The sequence below is a fragment of the Rosa rugosa genome, chromosome 1, assembly GCF_958449725.1.
Source record: "Rosa rugosa chromosome 1, drRosRugo1.1, whole genome shotgun sequence".
NCBI lineage: Eukaryota > Viridiplantae > Streptophyta > Magnoliopsida > Rosales > Rosaceae > Rosa > Rosa rugosa.
In genome coordinates, this window is record NC_084820.1 from 70,020,500 (window position 1) to 70,039,529 (window position 19,030).

Below are 19,030 nucleotides of genomic sequence, written 5' to 3' on the forward strand. Positions count from 1 at the left end.
GAGGAGCTATGCACCGACATTAATTAGAGAACAAATATCTCCAAAAACTTAAGAGATCGTGAAGACGGGCCAGTATGTCCCCCCCTCATGCCAATAATAATTCACACCAAAAATTGATTTGGTACGCCAAAAATATTTCATTTTCCAGTGTTGGAGGGTCAGTTCAGAATCTCACTCTTTTTTGGTAACACTTCAAAATCCATAACAGCGACCCCAAATTCAAATCTGCCCTTTAATGAAACACAAAAAAATTAATTAATGAACAGTAATGACACGGCGGTGGCATTTTAGAAAATTCGGGTGAATCCAAGGGCGAATAGAAAACAAACAAGAATCGCAACGGAACAAATTAAATGTATATATTTATGAGGGCGGTCACATGGACGATCCCGACTCTGCCGGCCCAGGTCGGATCACCTATTCCATACGCCGTCGTTTCACTCCTTCACCTCGCCGGTTACCAAATCTCTCTCTCTCTTATATATATATATATACATTTCTAGTCGGCTCAGTGTGGACTCGGAGCTTCTTCTTTGACGTCTGTCCGATCACTCTCTGCTATACGCCGTCGTTTCGCACCTTCTTCTCTGCTTCGCTCTCTCGTACTCTCTCTCTCTCTCTCTCTCTCTCTCTCTCTCTCATTCACAGTCACACACCGATTTCTGATAATGCTGCTTCTTGTTGTTGTTACTGTACTCGTTTTCGATTTTCCGAAGCTTCGAATCGAATCCACGGCCGGTGTGGCTTGGTGATTCGGATTAGGATGATCCGTGAGATAGTGTAGCGCGAGATCTTGTAGAGTGATCATCACATTTTTGAACCGGATTGGGATTTGGATTGTCGTCGTTGTTATTGGATTGGTGTTTTTGTCGAGTGGCGTGGTTTTGGTGCCCTTAGGTGTTTTTTTTTTTTGCTAGGTTTTGATTTACTGAGTTTGCGATAGTGTTGGTGTGCTGGTTGTGTTTTGGTGTTGAGAGTTGGATTTTATGGCTGGTTTTGGTGGAGATTGAGATCTTGTGGTATTCACAGACTCACATTTCGAGTGGATTCAGTGTTTTGTGGTTAGTGTGTGTATAGTCCAGTCGTTCGAGCACTCCATGTGTTGATTAGGTTCTACGCTTTACGGAGTCTGTTTGGTTATTTTGAAGGATATGAAGTGCATCCGATTTTTCAGTTGGAAAATATTTGGAGAAACTGGTGTTCTTAAATTGTTATTCACTGATTCACAATCCGACGCAGATTTCATAAAATGTTGTTACTGTTTGTGTGTTCATTTCTGAGCTCCAATCAGTGCATAACTACTGTGGAATTGCATTTAAATGCCTGATTTTAAGATGGAAGTGTAGTTCATCAATTAGATCAGGGATTACAGAATGTAGGGAGTGCACTGTATGTGACCTAAATCAAACTTATTTTCACATCAAACAGGGTTAGTGCTGGTATCATTTGGCTTAATGTTAATCTGGTCTGTGTTTCAGTTTCGTATATTAGTTGTCTACTTTGGATTCTTCAATTGGGTTATTAATTTAATCAGGAATTTAAATTTTGTGCTGCAGTAATCTCACTTCTAAAATTTAATATGCTTATCTAGTTACAAGTGGATTGACTCTTTAAATGCTTATTACCAGATTATCTGCGTTCATTAGAGCGACCACATCAGATACCAAGATCGCTGTTATTGAATTTGAGCAAGCATTTTCACTGTTGTGATTTGGTTTGGTTCAGAGTTGAAGGTCAACAGCAATGTCAGCTCTTAGAGATCTCAATACCATACCTGGATCTGAGAGGAAGAATGAAAGCTGTAGCAAAGGGGTTCTAACTAAACCCTTTGCTGGGATTGCTACTGAAAATCATGAAGAGTGCCAGAAGAAAAACTCTGTCTCTTTGGGTGCCCCTTCTACTAATGGTGCCCCTTCTACTAATGGTGAGGAAGTTGTGAATGCCGTTGAGGTTGCAAATACAGAAGTAGAATACATTGAGTCTGAGAATTTGAATGATGTAGAAGATGTTGATTTGAGTCTCAAGGTATTTATTGTATACCTTCCCGTGGTATTTTTGCTTAAACTTGGGCATTTTTTCATAACTGGTTAGTATTCATCTATATGTATGCCAGCTAACTGTATGGTGTCCATGCATTTCTTGTTTGATGTTTCAGACACTCTTAACTGGACTAGACTCTAAAGATTGGGTGCTGCTTTGTGAAGCACTCAATACTGTCCGTCGGTTATCCATTTTTCACAAGGAAGCTATGCTCGATACACTGTAAGTCTTGTGTTCTCAAATTGCTCTGATTGAAAGAAGCATGTGGTATTGATGTGTAAAATATGTTAACTATTGATGGTGCTGAAGATTTAACTATTGTCATATTGTTTAATAGGGGAGATGTGATTCCACTTGTAGTAAGGTCCCTGAAGAATCCAAGAAGTGCTGTTTGCAAAACTGCAATTATGACATCTGCAGATATCTTCAACGCTTACAATGACAGTATAGTTGATTCATTGGACCCTCTGGTAACTTGTTTTCTTTGAAGTCTACTGCTACATTGTCTCATCTTGATTTTGTCACTTTGTTTTTATAGTAAAGGGTTACTGTTATATATGTGACTAATCCTCTCTGTTTTTTTTTTCTTCCCATCTTTGCTCCCCAATTTGATCAAATATGACTCATTCAGCTACTACAACTTCTTCTCAAGTCTTCACAAGACAAACGATTTGTATGCGAGGCAGCTGAAAGAGCTTTAGTAGCAATGACTACATGGGTTTCCCCCACATTGTTGTTACCAATGCTGCAACCATATCTCAAGCACAAAAATCCTAGAATTCGAGCGAAGGCATCAATGTGCTTTTGTCGAAGTGTTCCACGACTGGTAAGAGAAGAGAAATCAGATATATTCATTTGTCTCACTTTGTCTTTTGAAATTTGTCGTGTATTTGCAAGTGACAGATTCCTATTTTCCTTTCTGAGAAACGAAAAACATTTTATTTTCTAATGACTGTTGATGTTCCTATTGGTCATTTTAAAAGATTAAGTATGTAGATCATGCTAATGACAGATTTCTATTTTCCTTTCTGAAACACAGACATCCTATTGAAGATTTTAATTTTTTTTCCTTAACCCTGATGAATTTCCATTACTAGATTCATTTGAAATGTTACATTGCATCTAGGTTTCTCTTGAAGCTGCTACATGTTTCTTTGCATTGCTTGTTTCATTGTAAGTAGCAGAAACCAGTTCAGGATGCTAATGGTGCTTAAGAAAGGAAATATTGTTGAAGTTCTTGCTTTTTCCTTGACCCTCAAAATTGCTAATACTAGATTCAAGGTTATTTTGAGGTTGTAGTAGCTGATGCTTGTTTCATTGCCCACTGTTTTTCATGTCATATCTGTTTGCAAGGCCAGTTTTCCCTTCTCTTATCATAATTGATGCCATGTATCAGCTAGAATTAGTTGCGCTTTTGCTTCATTCTTATATCTTCCTCATTACTATAATTTGTTTCATTGTATATAGACAATGATGTTTCTTTAATTTTCCTGGTGAGGAATTCTTTCATAGGTTCAAGATACTTTTTTGTTTCTCTACAGTGTATTACCTTTTCATGTTGTTAATCTTTAAGATAGTGGTGTGAGACCATCACATGATTTGGTGCATCTTGTTATATCACTTGATGCCAACTTTCTGCTAGTTTGCTTTATTTCCCTCTAGGTACTTAGATGTTTTATCTTTTTTTGTCTGTAGGGTGTTGAAGGTACTAAAGCATATGGGATTGACAAATTAATTCAAGTTGCCGCCTCCCAGCTTAGTGACCAGCTTCCTGAATCAAGGGAGGCTGCTCGAAGCCTCCTCCTTGAGTTGCAGACTGTTTATGAGAAATTTCAGAATCTCTCTCCAACAGCAGTATCTGAGGAGATGCAACCAGAGGTGGACTCTTGGGAGAACTTCTGCCAATCGAAACTCTCTCCGCTTAGCGCACAAGCTGTTCTTCGGGTGACCAATATCTCTCGGGAAGGTCTTGTTGTTGGCTCCTCTTGACACATGTTGATACAACACAGACAAGATTTAGTACTACTGTCTCCATTTTCAAACAATTATGAGCTTTAGCAAGAAGCCTACATCTGCCCTTGCTTAGTTGCTTTGGTTTGATATTAATCAATTTCAATTTCTGTTTTTTCTTCTTCTTTTTTTCGCGTCTGTAAATACTTTCAGGTGGTTGAGATTGAGATTTATATAGTGGCCATGCATTCTTTTGACATGGGTTGAATGTCCATTAGGTTTTCCTTCTTTTTTTTTTCAGGTCAATAAACTTGGTTACTTTTTGCCTGGCCTGGTCATTCCTTAACATAGCCCCAAGGCCTCTCACACTAGCATGTACATCAGCTACATCCTGAACCTGGGAGGCCGCTACTGGATTTAAGAGGCATGTTGGTAGAAACAAATTCGGTAATCAATCTTTGAATTTGGGAGAAGATAATCTGTGCACTTACATACCTGTGACAATAGATCTTATCATTTCGTGCCTTCCAAATCCGGTGACATAAACAGACAGCAAGTGCTAATTTTTCCATAGTTAAAAGTGATATAGTGTAACGAAATAGTTCAAGAAAAGTTCCCTACACTCAAGCACCCACTGCACCATTGAAAGTAGTTAATCTCCAACATTCCTTTGCTTTAATTAGAACAAGACCAAATTGCGTGAATAGTAGTCTTAGGAGAGCAGTGACATCTCGAACAAACTGAAGAAGAGAGAGAGAATGCGTCACAGGGTCTCGGTGATGGAGGTTACTTGCACATGGCAAAATATTATGTAATGCTCTACACAAGAAAACTTGGCTTGTATGTGTTATGCATGTATATAACCATTAAGTTATTTGCACTGGAAACCATTTGATCTAAAGGCATTAGTTTTTTCATCATAAATGGAATGTTGTGGGTTTTTTTGCTACAACTTTGTACAATAAAACCATAAATAGACATAGAAGCATGTAGTTCATTGGTGAACGTTTGATTAAACTTGAAATGACGCAAGGAGATAGTTTCAACTTTCAATATTAATAATGAGAATGAAAATCTCAAATCGTTGCCTCCTTTACATTGTGGGGTGACGAATATTAAAACCATCCGAGCAACTTTAGCGTTTTCAGAGCTGATAAAAGAAATATTATAAACGAATATTCTCTCTTATTTTTAGAGAGATTAATGATTTTTGGAGAAAGAAAATGAAATTTTGCTCACATTTTCATCCAAAATAAAAAATTTGAAAGACATAATATTTTGATTTAGTGATATAAATTTTCCTTTCGTAAGTAGCAGGTCGTGAGTTTAACTCACAAAAAACTAGTTATAATTCTCAGCTATTGATGTATTAAGACAAAATGCACATTTCGATGAAAGCTCAAGCATAGAATATAGAACCTAAACTCGAGAAAAGATCTTCGTAGAATTAGCTATATTACTTAAGTTTGATTGGGAAAAACAATTTCTTTTCTTCTCTTTTTATATGTGTGATAATGTAGTGAGCCCATAAAGATGTAATGTTTCGTTCTCTATGGCTCTGGTATATCAAAGAGCTATGAAATGTGAAGTATAAATAACTAATATAAATAGGCTAGATACAAATATTGACTTAAATTTATAATGATTACTATTTGATATTCACTCTCTTTTGCGCGGGTTAAGAGCTCAATAAAGTTAAACACAAGAATAGTGAGTCAAAACTCGTCACCTTGTACAAGTATTCACGACACTAATTATTATATCATAACCGTTCATCCGTGCACATTCAAACAACTTTTAAATGACTCAAACAGATAATCTCAACGCAATAATGATAAGATTTTGTCTTTCAATGCTAACACGGATATACTAAAACTGAAGATCGCACATAATAATGACTTACGTTACACCAGATAAAGACATTCAATAAAGTATATTCAAACAATCACTGGACATTACCGCCTCATGGCGCGACATGACCTCAGAACCGCCAAGACCAAACTTTTAATCCGCCATTAAAGCCGGTAAAAGAAAGCTCCCGTAAATCATTTTCAGATGAAAAAAAAAAAAAAAAAATTCTAATCTAGCTCACCTTTTTCACCCAAAACTAAAATCCTGAAGCAACGAAGGCTTCGATGCATGCAATGAAGGGTCAAAGGCATAGAATAAAAACCCTAAACCCGGGAACCCGGCAAGGAGAGGTTTGGATTAGATTGTGTGTGGAAGTCCAGTCTGGGACTCCGAAAATCGGTCCACAAGTCCAGGTGTCGCACATGAAGGGCGACTAGGGTAGTATATATAGTTACATACAAACCCAAGCGCGTCCGCCTCACTTCACCTTCTTCTATCCATTTACAATTTTACAGTCCCCGTTTAAAATCAGAGAGAAAAAACAAAAGAGAAGGAAAGAAAGAGAAAGAAAGAGAGAGTTGGTCTCGTTTTTCTTGTGTCTCTAGAAAACCAGAACCTCGCCGGAGAATCTCAGCCGTCCGATCCGAGAGACCAGAGATTGGAAAATCTGAACCGTCAACAATGGTACCGGCGCCGACCTCGAGCTCCGAACCCCGACGCGGATGATGGAACTGAACGATTCGAGTAGCGACGAAGTCCGGGACGCCGGAGCTGAGCCGACGAGGGGGGCCGGACTCGGGATCGATCTCAATGAGAGGATCCCTTCCCCTCCAGAAACCCTACCGGATTCACTAGACGTGGTCCGGTATTATCAAGACAATCCATCTCCGCCGCCGGGAGGCCCGGCCGGAGTTCCTGGCGGAGGTCGCGGCTCGGCCTGCGCCTCCTGCGGGAAGCCCGAGGTCCGCGGACACGTGGTGGTCTGCGACGGCTGCGAGCGAGGGTTCCACCTCACCTGCGCCGGAATGCGCGGCCGCCAGGCTGTCAATTTGGACGAGTGGGTCTGCGGCGAGTGCCAGTGCGGCGGGGTTAAGAGCAAGCGGTGGCCGCTCGGTGTTAAGTCTAAGCAGATTTTGGATATCAACGCGTCGCCGCCGAGCGACGGCGACGGCGACGCTGACGTGGCCGAGGAACTGATTGAGTTGAGGTAATGTCGTTTAGTGCATTTTGCTAATCTGTTATTAATAGTGCTCAAGTTTGATTCTTTTGAACTGTTTTTGGATTAGGGTTAAGAGATTGATAGTAAAGGCTTAGTTTTCGATTCTCTGAGCTCATTTTATGCTGATGCATTGAACTCTAGACTTAGGCAATGGATTAGGGAGGATAGTTTCGAAGAATGATAGCGAAGAATTACTGTTCCAGAGTTCCATGCATGCTATTTGCCTACTACATTTCTGTGTTCTCCGTGTTTGATGCTTGTTGTAGAACCTAATTGTTGCAAAGCTTGATTCTTTGATTCGGCCAATTGGAAGATTAGTTTTACAATAATGACAGTAAAGCCTTGGTCTTTAAGCCATGCATTGTTTTGATTCTTTGAGCTTGTCATGATGATAACATCATTAGACTTAGAAGAATGATAGTAAAGACTCACTCTTTCCAGAATGGTATTTTGCCTATTACATTTATGCCAATGGATTAGGCAGATTTGAGCTCGTTCCAATACCTAATTGTTATCACTGGATGCAGCATCTGTCCAAGGCTAGTGCCCTAATTTAGTGATTAATTTGAACATGGTGGCCTTGTTTTCACTCATTGTTGATATGTGTTATAACTTCTTTTACGTTTGCACTGATCCTATATTATGTATCTCATGTCTATTATTGATTGTTTAGCATTTTGATTAACTTATTTAAATGCATGTTGTCCATTAGTAGTTACTGCTTATACTTATTTTGATTTTAGAAAGCACACTCCCGGTGGTAATTCTTTTGGTGGAAATCCATTTGGTGCTCCAGTGACTTATTCAAACTTCTTGTACTCCGGAAATGGATTTGGCTTGCCCAAAGCTTCTGGGAATTTGACACATGCGGTTAAATATGAAGATATATTGCATCATACAGAGACTGCTAATGGAAGATTTGAGGAAGTAGATTTGAGTTTTTCAGCTGGAAGGCATAGGAGTAGTAATAATACAGCTATTAGACTATCATCCCCAAATTCAAATGAAATAGTTCTGAAGGCTCTTAGAGATTTTGTTTCTGAGAGGCATGGGGTGCTGGAGGAAGGTTGGCGTGTAGAATTTAAACAGTCAATAGACAGTAGTGAACCATATATAGTTTACTGTGCTCCAAATGGTAAGAAATTTGATTCATTATCAGAAGTTGCGTACTATCTTGGGTTGACATCCGGCAATTCTGTGGGGTCTGAAATAAGAAGAGAGGGGTCTTTGTCTATGACAGAGAAGACTTATCAACCTAGAAAAAGAAAGTCAAGAACTTTATGTGCCAATGGATTGACTGAAAAAAAGGAAAGTTCGATCAGTGGTTATTGCAAAAAGCTCTCTTCCCATGGTCCAAGTGCGGAAGTTTCTGCCCTTGGTTTTGTGAATAATGGAGAATTGTCAGAAGCTGGATCAAAAGGAATTGGATGCATCATGTCGCAGCACAATAGTGTAAGTTTATCTGTTTTGTAATTGTTATCTTTTTACGGAAAAAAAAAAATGCCGAGGCATAGCATAAGTTTTATCTAGTTTTACTCTACTGACTTCTGTCTGTTTTACTTTTCAGGAGGGATTTCCAGTGCAGTTTGAAGATTTCTTTGTTCTTTCTTTAGGAGAAGTTGATATAAGGTCCTCTTATCATGATTCTAATTTGATCTGGCCACTAGGTTATAGATCGTGTTGGCATGATAGGATTACTGGTTCCCTATTTATATATGAAGTTTTAGACGGTGGTGATTCTGGACCAGTTTTTAAGGTCAGAAGATGTTCGTGCTCTGCCTTACCAATTCCCAGTGGTTCGACTATTCTGTATAGGCCAGCACTTGGTGATTTTTGCACTCAAAGTGATCAAGACAGTCATGACACTTATGGAAATGATGGAAGTATACAGATGATACTGTCAGATCCTTCCCCCCCTATGGAAAATGATGTTTTTTCGTGCCTGATGGGTTGTTCGGATAAAGCCAATGATGTTCAGACAACGACCCAATTACATTTTGAAAGTCATTCCGTTTGTGAAAAATCTGGATCTCGCTCATCTACTGATTCGGCTGCCGGGGATGACATTGGTGAGATGTTAGTAGAAGATCATTCATCATATTCAGCTTGGAGAATCATGTCGCAAAAGATCGTTAATGCTTGTTCTGAAATATATAAACGGAGAGGCAGTATTAAGTTTTGTTGTAAGCATGTTGAAAATGCTAGTGGTTTGCATAATGGGGTTATAACAGATGACAATAGCCAAGTGAACCATACTTCGTTGGACAAGTTTTGTAGTTTACCTGCTTCTCTCAGTATACCTTCTGTAAGTCGGGCAGATGATGAGTCAGGTACTTGTGATGACATAGCAAAATGGCTCGAGCAGGATAGATTTGGATTAGATGTCGATTTTGTGCAAGAACTTTTGGAGCAGCTTCCTGGTGCCCAGTCCTGTTCTCAATATCAATTTCTTAGAGATAGAAGTAATAATTCTACATTGCTGACTGTTGGAAACGGGCATCTAGTGGTTAAAATGGGGGCTGGGTTGCATGGAAGAGAAGAGGAAGTTTTAGATCGTTTATTTAGGAGGTCTAAAAAAGCCAAGTTGGCTGAGGTTCATGTTAAGAATGATCATCCACCTCCTCTTGGGAAGCCATTGTGCTCGAGGATCCCTCCTGCACTTGTTGGTGACTTGTATCAGGTATGGGCATGCTCTTTGCAAATGTTTGTTAACATATTCTGATTGTTAGATTAGCATTTGAGAGATTGACAGGTACAAAGCTTATTGGTCTTCTGCTTATATACTCAGGTTTGGGAACTACTTTGGCGCTTCCATGGTATTTTGGGTCTAAAGGAGGCTTTTTCATTGAAAGAACTTGAGGACGAACTCATAAACCCTTGGTTTGCCAGCTCAGATCTACCAGAGAAGTATGAGAGTGAAATCCAGGGCACCAAAGCTTTAAAAGCACGTAAAGTTGATTGTAGAAGTGGCCTAGTTCTATCATCTAGCTCCGAGTTCAGTTCGGCAGTTTCTAGGGATAACCCTCATGCATTCATCCATATGGAAACCGGAGCAATGAAGGAGGCAGCTGAAGCTAAACTCGCATCTGTTACCTACAATAGATGTTCCGGCATTGCTTTGACAAAGGCTCACGCCTCACTGCTAAAAGTGCTCATAGGCGAGTTGCAGTCCAAGGTTGCTGCACTGGTTGATCCGAATTTTGATTCTGGAGAGGCCAAATCAAAGCGGGGAAGGAAGAAAGATATTGACTGTTCTATTCCTGTGAAAAGATCGAAGCTACTCCCAATTAATGAATTGACTTGGCCAGAGCTGGCACGGAGATACATCTTGGCTGTATTAGCCATGGATGGTAACCTTGAGTCTGCTGAAATTACTAGTCGTGAAAGCAGTAAAGTATTTCGCTGCTTACAAGGTGATGGTGGCGTGCTTTGTGGCTCTTTATCTGGAGTAGCGGGGATGGAAGCAGATGCACTTGTAAGATCAGATCTTATTTTTTTGTGGTGATATGATATTTTATAATTCTGTGGAAGTAATTAGGTTTCGCCGGAATGACAGGGGGAACTCATTCATTGTGCTTACCATCTGGCTTAGATTTTAGCATAATCTTATCATCATATGTCATAGTATCATACATACACGTTCATCAGTTCATGACATGATCATGCCAATTTTTTTGATTTTTTTTTTGTTTATTTGTTTTTGTTTTTAAATATAAGAAACATAGATTGTTATGGGAAAGTCATCGGGTAACTTTTTAGTGTTCAGCTGTGGACAAGAGGTCTGCTATCTAGACAAAGCTGTAGTCTTAATTACTGTGTGCAACTCCCCATCTACCCAGAAGAATGTCTTGACACCTCAGCAGACTGCAGCTTCCGAATCAGAATGAATGAAAAGAATAGGAATGTCACCAATTAGTAACTGTCAGAGTCTATCAAGAAACCCACAACATCACTCTGTTCCTTGAAGAAGTCACCTCCAACCCTAGCTTCCTTGCTAAACTTCTGGCTTTCAGTGCTGTTGGAATCACCCAACAATTGCCAGCACTTGATATTTTCTTTAAGCAATGGACCATAACGTTATCTTCACCACTTGATAGATACTGACAAGGGATTGACCATGGTCTCCTTCCAAGAACAAGTATATTTGAGGGTGCATGTTTTTACCTGACAGTTGCTCTATGAGTTTTAGGTTCCAGAAAGGGATGAATTTGGTCAATTAGTTCAACTGCGAACTTTTGACATTTCAAGTTGTTTGAAGTACCACACTCTTGATATGTTTTATGCAGTGCTTTGCTATTTGAAAGATAATGGTTAAAAATACAGCCCTAATTGTTAGGATCTTGATTTTACTTGTCTCTTCTGAGTTCCATTGTCTCTGTGATTTTATGTATCATGCTTTCTTTGTTTGCATCACTCAACAGCATATGTCTGCAAAAAAAAAAAAAAAACGTAGTTTTTACTTGGTGCAATGACTAGTGAAAATGAGAGTGCATATTAATGTTCTTGTTTCTTTACATTTCAGTTGCTTGCAGAGGCCACAAAGAAAATCTTTGCTTCACTTGATGGGGAAAGTCATGTATTCACCATAGAAGCAGAAGGATCTGATGGAACGGTGTCTGTTGAAACAAATTTGGGAAATGATGGTAATATACCAGCGTGGGCGCAGATGCTGGAACCTGTTAGAAAGCTACCGACAAATGTGGGAACAAGAATCAGAAAATGTGTTTATGAAGCTTTGGATAAGGATCCACCAGAATGGGCAAAGAAAATACTGGAACATTCTATCAGTAAGGAAGTTTACAAGGGCAATGCCTCAGGACCTACAAAGGTGCTTTTCTCAGTAACTTTAACATGTTATTAACCGCTAGTTATTGTCTGGTAGAAAACTTGATAAGAAATAGAAGTTGGCTTGTTTTACTTGCAATGCCAGCACATTAACAACTGTTATTTTCAAGTATCAAATGCCTCCCACCAAGGTAGTTGTGCACCTGACCAACTTCTGTCTGTTGTCCTGTGCTCCTTATGGAACTAGTCATATTCTTCATAGGTTTAAGTCATGAGCCTATTTGATTAGAAGGCAAGTTAGCTTAGATTAGGCATGCTGCCTGACCAGGTTATGAATATCTCTGGCAAATAAATTATGTGAGTTGTGCCTTTTAATTTTCTCATCTTAAGATCCTAAGGTTGAATCTTTCTTTTTTTGGTACTATAAGGTTGAATCTTTCTGCTTGTTATGGAACTAAGAATTATGGTTTTCTATGGTTGTCTATCTGAAACTTAACATACATTTTTATATGATTACTTAAAGTATGATTCTGAATTTGAATCTTCCTTGTTGATTGGGCACAGAAAGCGGTTATTTCAGTGCTAGCAGATGTGAAGGCTGAATCTTTAAAACAAAAATCTGAGAAGGGAAGAAAACGGAAGATTAATATCTCCATTTCTGATGTTATAATGAAACAATGTCGCATTGTGTTCCGTCGTGCGGCTGCGGCAGATGACACAAAGGTTTTCTGCAATTTGCTGGGAAGAAAGCTGATGAATTCAAGTGATAATGATGATGAGGGACTCCTTGGGTCCCCAGCCATGGTATCTCGGCCTTTGGACTTCAGGACTATTGACTTGAGATTGGCAGCTGGATCCTATGGCGGATCACATGAAGCTTTCCGTGAGGATGTTAGGCAGGTCTGTTTTCTAGGATAATGAGTTTTTTGTAACAAACTTTAATTTACACTTTTAAGTTATCCAATGTCCTTGGTGAAGATATCATTGAAACTTTTAAGTTTCTAAATAGTTTTTGTTTCCCTCGCTTTTGTCTTTTATCAGAAACTGCTTTTTTCATTCATATTTATGATAGTAGGCAGATAAGTACATATGTTAAAGAAGAGTGAACATCTTATTTTTTCATCATTGTTGCCGGAAACAAAGATTGACAGTGATTCGTCTGATTTCTTTCATCATTGTGAACAGCTGGCCGCTCTGTTTTGCTTCCGAATCGCCAATTTTGTTCTAGTCTTCATATATTTATGTATTTCCTGCCTAGCATTTATTGATTGAATTATTAATCTTGCATGATATATTTTGTTTGTAGTTTTCAAATTCTGATATTCTGATAGATAGCCAAAATGGAAAACTTCATTGGTGTAGTCTGTCTTTCTTAATTTTAGTGAATTCCAGTAATCATTACTTCATATTGCAGTTATGGAGTAATCTACGTATTGCTTATGGTGATCAGCCTGATTTGGTCGAGTTGGTTGAGACGTTATCCCAAAATTTTGAAACATTATATGAGGAGGTGAGTACCTTTTATCATTTTCCCCTTGTTTCTTTCCTTGAAACTTTATGAAGTTTTTTGTTGTCAATTATTCGCTCAGTGCCTAAAAAGTTGTTTCATAATAAGTCTAAATCAGTTGCGGAGAATTGATGCTTAAAGCAGGATTTTAGAGATAGACTAGAAAAAGTACAAACAACACAAAGTAGTAGGAAGTGTTTTTCTCTATCCTCACAACCACACATATATAAAAATACAGGCTTTTTATAAATGTTACCCTACTTGCATATGCTTCAAGTACCTAACCATTTTATGTTGTTATTGCAATGCAGGTTGTTTCTCTTGACCATAAATTTGCGGAGTATGTAAAGTTGGAATCTATAAGTGCTGAAAGAAAAAAGGAGATTGATGATTTAGTTGCTTCTATGAGTGATATCCCCAAAGCCCCTTGGGATGAGGGAGTCTGCAAAGTATGTGGCATTGATAAAGATGACGACAGCGTACTGTTGTGTGATACTTGTGATGCTGAGTATCATACTTACTGTTTGATTCCTCCTCTTGCAAGGATCCCAAAGGGAAATTGGTATTGTCCATCTTGTGTTGTTGGCAAAAACATGGTTCAAGATGCGTCAGGACATCCTCAGGTCATTAGCCGACGCCGTGGTAAAAATTGTCAGGGAGAAGTTACACGCGTTTACTTGGAGTCACTCACGCATTTAGCATCTAAAATGGAAGAGAGCGAGTATTGGGAATTCCATGTGGATGAGGTTGGCTTATTCTTCCTCCATTTTTTTTTCCCTAGTCATACTACAATTTCAGGACCATTTGATGAATTTATTTGTCTTCATAAACTTTTTAGGTAACGGTTTCATTTTGTTTGCAGAGAACCTTCCTGCTGAAGTTCTTATGTGATGAGTTGCTTAATTCAGCTGTTATTCATCAACACTTTGAACATTGTTCTGACACATCAATTGAGTTGCAGCAGAAATTGCGTTCGTTATCTGTAGAGTGGAAGAACCTCAAGTCTAGAGAAGAGTTCTTGGTTGCGAGAGCTGCAAAGGTTGATGTCAGCCTTGGGGAAGATGGCATAAAGGAAGGGGTCTCTGCTTCGGTTGAAAACCAAGAAAAATGTCCCGGTCATGCACATGCTTTGAGTGGCAGGTCCAACTACTTTAATGGAGTCGCTGATGATATTCCAGCATCAGAGAGCGCCCGAGGGTTTGATAAACTCCTGTCGGTCAGTAATGCAGAACACAATAGTCAAAATTCTGTAGATGCTGGAGTTAGGGAAAGAGAAGGCCATCCTGCTGTTGACGACACTAATGCCGAAGGAAATTGCCTTCCGCATATGCATTCTGAGAAAAATGATAGATCCTTCGGGTGTACTGATTTGCCGTCATCAAATTCTCTACCACATGAAGCCAATGGCTCTAATAGAGAAATCAGTGGCCTTGATCTACAACAGGAGGATACGGAAAGAGTTGTCTCTCCTTTTAAGCCTTCAGATCAGGAAGGGCTTTGTATCCCTTCCGAAGTTAGGAGCAATTTTGTGGCTCAGCGTATGTCACCTGCTATTGCAAATGACTCACACTCCTACCACCTTGAGTTGAACTCTGTAAGAAACGACATGTCACTTTTGCTAGAATCAATTACTGCTGTAGAATCTGACCTTTCAAAGGTTTCTGTGCGGAGGGAGTTTCTGGGAATTGATTCTTTGGGTGGCTTGTACTGGGCTTCAGCTATGCCAGGTGAACACTCTCAAATTATTGTTGATAGAAGCATATCAGTGCAGCAGGGGATAAAGATGGCAGAACGCAGAGACCCTGTATGGAGGAATTCCGTCTTGCAGAACCTTGCTGCAACTAGCATGAAAAGTGGTTTGCCTTTAGAGGGATCTAAAGCTCGCTGTCCCTTTTTATTTGAACCAAACAAGGCTGTAGCATTAAGTTCACCTTGGATTTCGTATCAAACTGATGCAGAAATTAATGAACTGATAGGTTGGTTAAAGCCTCATGACCCGAAGGAAAGAGAGTTGAGAGAGTCAATATTGAACTGGCAGAAGTCTAGGTTCCAAAAATATCAGCAAACTGGAAGCCGAGTTCAGGATGACCTCCCAAGTGCTTTGTCAGTGGCTAGTAATGGTGAAAGAGCTGCAATTTCTAACCATCTTGTTACTAGGGCAGCCATGTTTCTGGAGAAGTTATATGGTCCATGCTTTGAGTTGGAAACTGTTGATATCTTAAAAAAGCAGGGAAAGCGAGCTAGACTAACTAATGATGAGAAAATGTACAGGTGTGATTGTTTGGAACCGATTTGGCCTTGTAGACACCATTGCTTCTCTTGCCACAGAACCTTTTTGACTGATTTTGAACTTGAGGGGCATAATGATGGTAGGTGCACCTCAGGTGCTGCAGCCTGTGAGAAGGGCAAGGAAAAAAGTGATTCTTCTATAGTTAAGGGAAGTCTGAATTGTGTGATGAATAGGGAAGAGTTCAGAGGTGAGCTGAAAAATGTTGAAACTTCCAGAAGTGTCGCTTCTGAGCTTAACGCGAAGTTGATTAAGTATCAGAACGAAGGATTTGTTTGCCCATATGATTTGGAAGAGATCTGCTCCAAGTTTGTGACAAATGATTCAAATAAGGATTTGATACAGGATATAGGTCTTATAGGCTCAAATGGGATTCCATCTTTTGTTCCATCCTCATCCCCTTACCTCAGTGATTCTGCAGTTGCATTAATTAATCCTCAGGAAGATGTAGGTGAACTTGGAAATGGACAGGAGGCTGCTGAGCCACCAGTTTCAGAAGGAAACACTGGTGTGGATACTGCAGGCTGCAACAGTCATTGTGGGTCAGCTGATGGGCTACAAGTGCCAAACGCCAATAGACAAACTTTCAGATATCCGGAACGAAGAAATATGAGACCCTCGGGTAGTCATTCAATTGTGGGGGGTGGCCAATACTGTGTGGTCCCCCAGTCCTCTTTGCGTCCTTTAGTTGGAAAAGTTTCTGAGATTTCTAGACGACTCAAGATAAATCTTCTTGACATGGAAGCTGCATTACCTGAAGAAGCTTTAAGACCATCAAAGGCACACTTGGAAAGGAGATGGGCGTGGCGTGGATTTGTTAAGTCCTCATCCACAATATATGAGGTTAGTCTTATACTCTTATTTCAGTGCTCTTTCTGGATAGTACTTTCCTAATCACTAAAAGATGGCTACGTTGTCTGGGATTTTAAGAAGTTCTGTTATTAATTCATATATTCCACGGTGGAGCATGCATAGACTCTTTGATGGAAAGGTGTAACAAAAGTTGCTTGTTACACTTGCTGTCTGATTTTTAATTCTGTGTACTCCTTAATGGTAATTTTCAATGAAATAATAATATCATAGAGGTCAATTTGTTTTTCCACCCAATTGTACATTGCAGCGTTTCAGCAGAGCTTAGTTAAATGTTTGATAATAGCTTGTTATCATCTAGAGTTATTTTGCATATGTTTAATAAAATTTACTATTGGATTTGTTGGAATATTTTTGCACACCTTGAGTTATAATTGTATAATGTGTTTCTTAATTTTAATGCTGCCTTTTGACAGACAGTAAGATTATCTATTTTGTTTTTTTCAAATCTCTTGTTATCGTTGCTGCTATGTAATTCTGTACTTCTAAGTCCTTAAGTTTGAAAGATAACCAACAAGAATACTTGTTTTCTTCAGATCTGAACAGTAAGATTATCCTTTTTTTTAAAAAAAAAATCTCTTATTATCTTTGCTGCTATGTAATTCTGTACTTCTAAGTCCATAAGTTTGAAAGTTAACCAACAAGAATACTTGTTTTCTTCAGATGGTTCAAGCGACAATTGTGCTGGAGGACATGATAAAGACCGAGTACCTAAGGAATGAGTGGTGGTATTGGTCATCGTACTCAGCTGCAGCCCAAACTTCTACTATGTCATCCCTTTCCCTGCGAATTTACTCCCTCGATGCTGCTATCCTGTATGAGAAAATGCTTCCAAATTCAGACATAACTGACGACTTGGAGCCCAGCAGCTTACTTGACCAGAATATGCTACCCGTTGTGGATTCAACAGAAAAGTTAAAGATAAGTAGGAAATTGAACAAAAAAAGGAAAGAACCAGAGGGTTGATGTTGGGATATGTGATTCTAGATTTGTGATTTTGTGTGGATACCAACCCGGATGGGTTGTTCCCAGTAGCCATGAAGCAGCGGCATGCAGATTCGGTAACAGTGGATACTGATCACTGAACCATAGTGGGGTTGTGTTGAATCAGACTACACCATGACAACTATTTTCGAGGAATGAAAGTGTCACTGCTACTGCTGCTGCTGCCGAACCATTTATCTGTACATAGAGGTAAAGCTGACATGCTAACTTGGATGCAGATGATGAAAAGCAGTGTTTATATGATATCTGCTTCAGTGGATTCGGGCACCGGGACAAACTTGATATATGCAGATGAACCCAATTTTGGAATGATTTCTGCTGCAGCTTTGAAGTGTTGCTTGGAAAGGGAGAACTGGAGAAGGTAGCAAATGAAATTCTTAAAAAAAGAGAGAGAGATCCATATATAGATATAGAGAGAACTAATGTTAACAAGGGAAAACAGATCAGAAATTGGCAAATTGTTGAAGCTGAGCAGGTTTAGTCAATATTTCATTCTTTTGGTACATCTCTCTTTTTGTCTCTCTAGCTCTATCTAGGCATTCTCCAAAGCTGTCAAGAGTTGATGCCCCTTCCATGTGTCGGATATGTATAACTGTTTTGAGGGATTTCTGCTGGTTAACCACCCCGCCCAAGTCTCACCTCTTACTTGTTAGGGTTGTTGCCATTGGCGAGGCACTCTTTTGACATTCGTATATGTAGGTTACATTAGATCATCTTTCTGGGGGCTTTGTGGGACCAATGTTTTTTTTTTTTTTTTTCGTGTTAGTAAAGTATCCCAGGGCCTGCCTTCCATTTTGTAGCAAAGTAGCAGGTACAAGTCAATTACCTTGATGTGCAATCTTCATGTGAAGAATTGTATGATAGTTTAGATTCTTTCAGCTTCTGCCTCATCATTGGCAATGAGTGTCTGTGGATATGTAACCTTGTGTACTTTGTGATTTTTACTCATGAAATAGCAGAACTTTTTAGTGTATCCAGGCGAGCCTTTTCAATTTTTGCTCTTTGGTCGCGTGGTTTATGTTATTTTGGTCTGGCTAATGCATTGGTGGAACTTTAATCAATGTTACAGCTAACTTCTCCGAAATTAATGTTGCTCTGTTTACACCTGCACTCAAGTGGCTCAATGATGGTAATAAATTGTTCTTATTTTCTTAGGTTACTGTAAATTTGTATATGTACTGTATATTTTGAGTCTTTCAGTTTGCTTTGTCTTTTGCCATTGGGGAGTATGAGGATGAATGGTGCAGTGTTGTCACTTGGGGTTTATGCAACATGAATTGAGGTCAGATTCCGTGTGATATGCTTTGGAAGAGGATGATGAAATGCCTAATGTATCATTTAGTGATTGTATAATCATTGATCTGAGTAATAGGAGGGATGGTTCAAAATCTATGCAAGTAGAGAAAAGAATATAGAAATGAGGCTTGGCCAAATCTCAAGACGATAGGATAGGTTTATCCTTACAAGTCTCAAGTCTCAAGAAGATGGACAGGATAATTCAGGTCTGCAATTTTTG

At 39.2% G+C, this 19,030-nt stretch overlaps 2 protein-coding genes across 3 annotated transcripts; both read left to right on the plus strand.

The window, feature by feature from the left end:
• The first annotated feature begins 462 nt into the window (after window positions 1-462).
• On the plus strand, window positions 463-4,249 carry LOC133726539 (uncharacterized). Of its 2 annotated transcripts, XM_062154107.1 has the most exons (6): window positions 463-602; window positions 1,726-2,025; window positions 2,156-2,262; window positions 2,378-2,510; window positions 2,672-2,866; window positions 3,736-4,249. In XM_062154107.1, the coding sequence occupies exons 2-6, from the start codon at window positions 1,744-1,746 to the stop codon at window positions 4,027-4,029; spliced, it is 1,011 nt and encodes a 336-aa protein (XP_062010091.1). In that variant the 5' UTR covers window positions 463-602; window positions 1,726-1,743; the 3' UTR covers window positions 4,030-4,249. The 2 variants fall into 2 exon arrangements, with proteins under 2 accessions (XP_062010091.1, XP_062010090.1); XM_062154106.1 differs by lacking the exon at window positions 463-602 and having other exon boundaries at window positions 1,626-2,025.
• Window positions 4,250-6,319: 2,070 nt separating this feature from the next.
• Window positions 6,320-18,487, plus strand: LOC133726540 (methyl-CpG-binding domain-containing protein 9). Its single transcript, XM_062154108.1, has 10 exons — window positions 6,320-7,048; window positions 7,804-8,512; window positions 8,628-9,740; window positions 9,849-10,535; window positions 11,583-11,888; window positions 12,410-12,745; window positions 13,260-13,355; window positions 13,664-14,098; window positions 14,215-16,482; window positions 17,173-18,487. Exons 1-10 carry the CDS (start codon window positions 6,564-6,566, stop codon window positions 17,473-17,475), a joined length of 6,738 nt encoding a protein of 2,245 aa, XP_062010092.1. The 5' UTR covers window positions 6,320-6,563; the 3' UTR covers window positions 17,476-18,487.
• The last annotated feature ends 543 nt before the right edge of the window (window positions 18,488-19,030 follow it).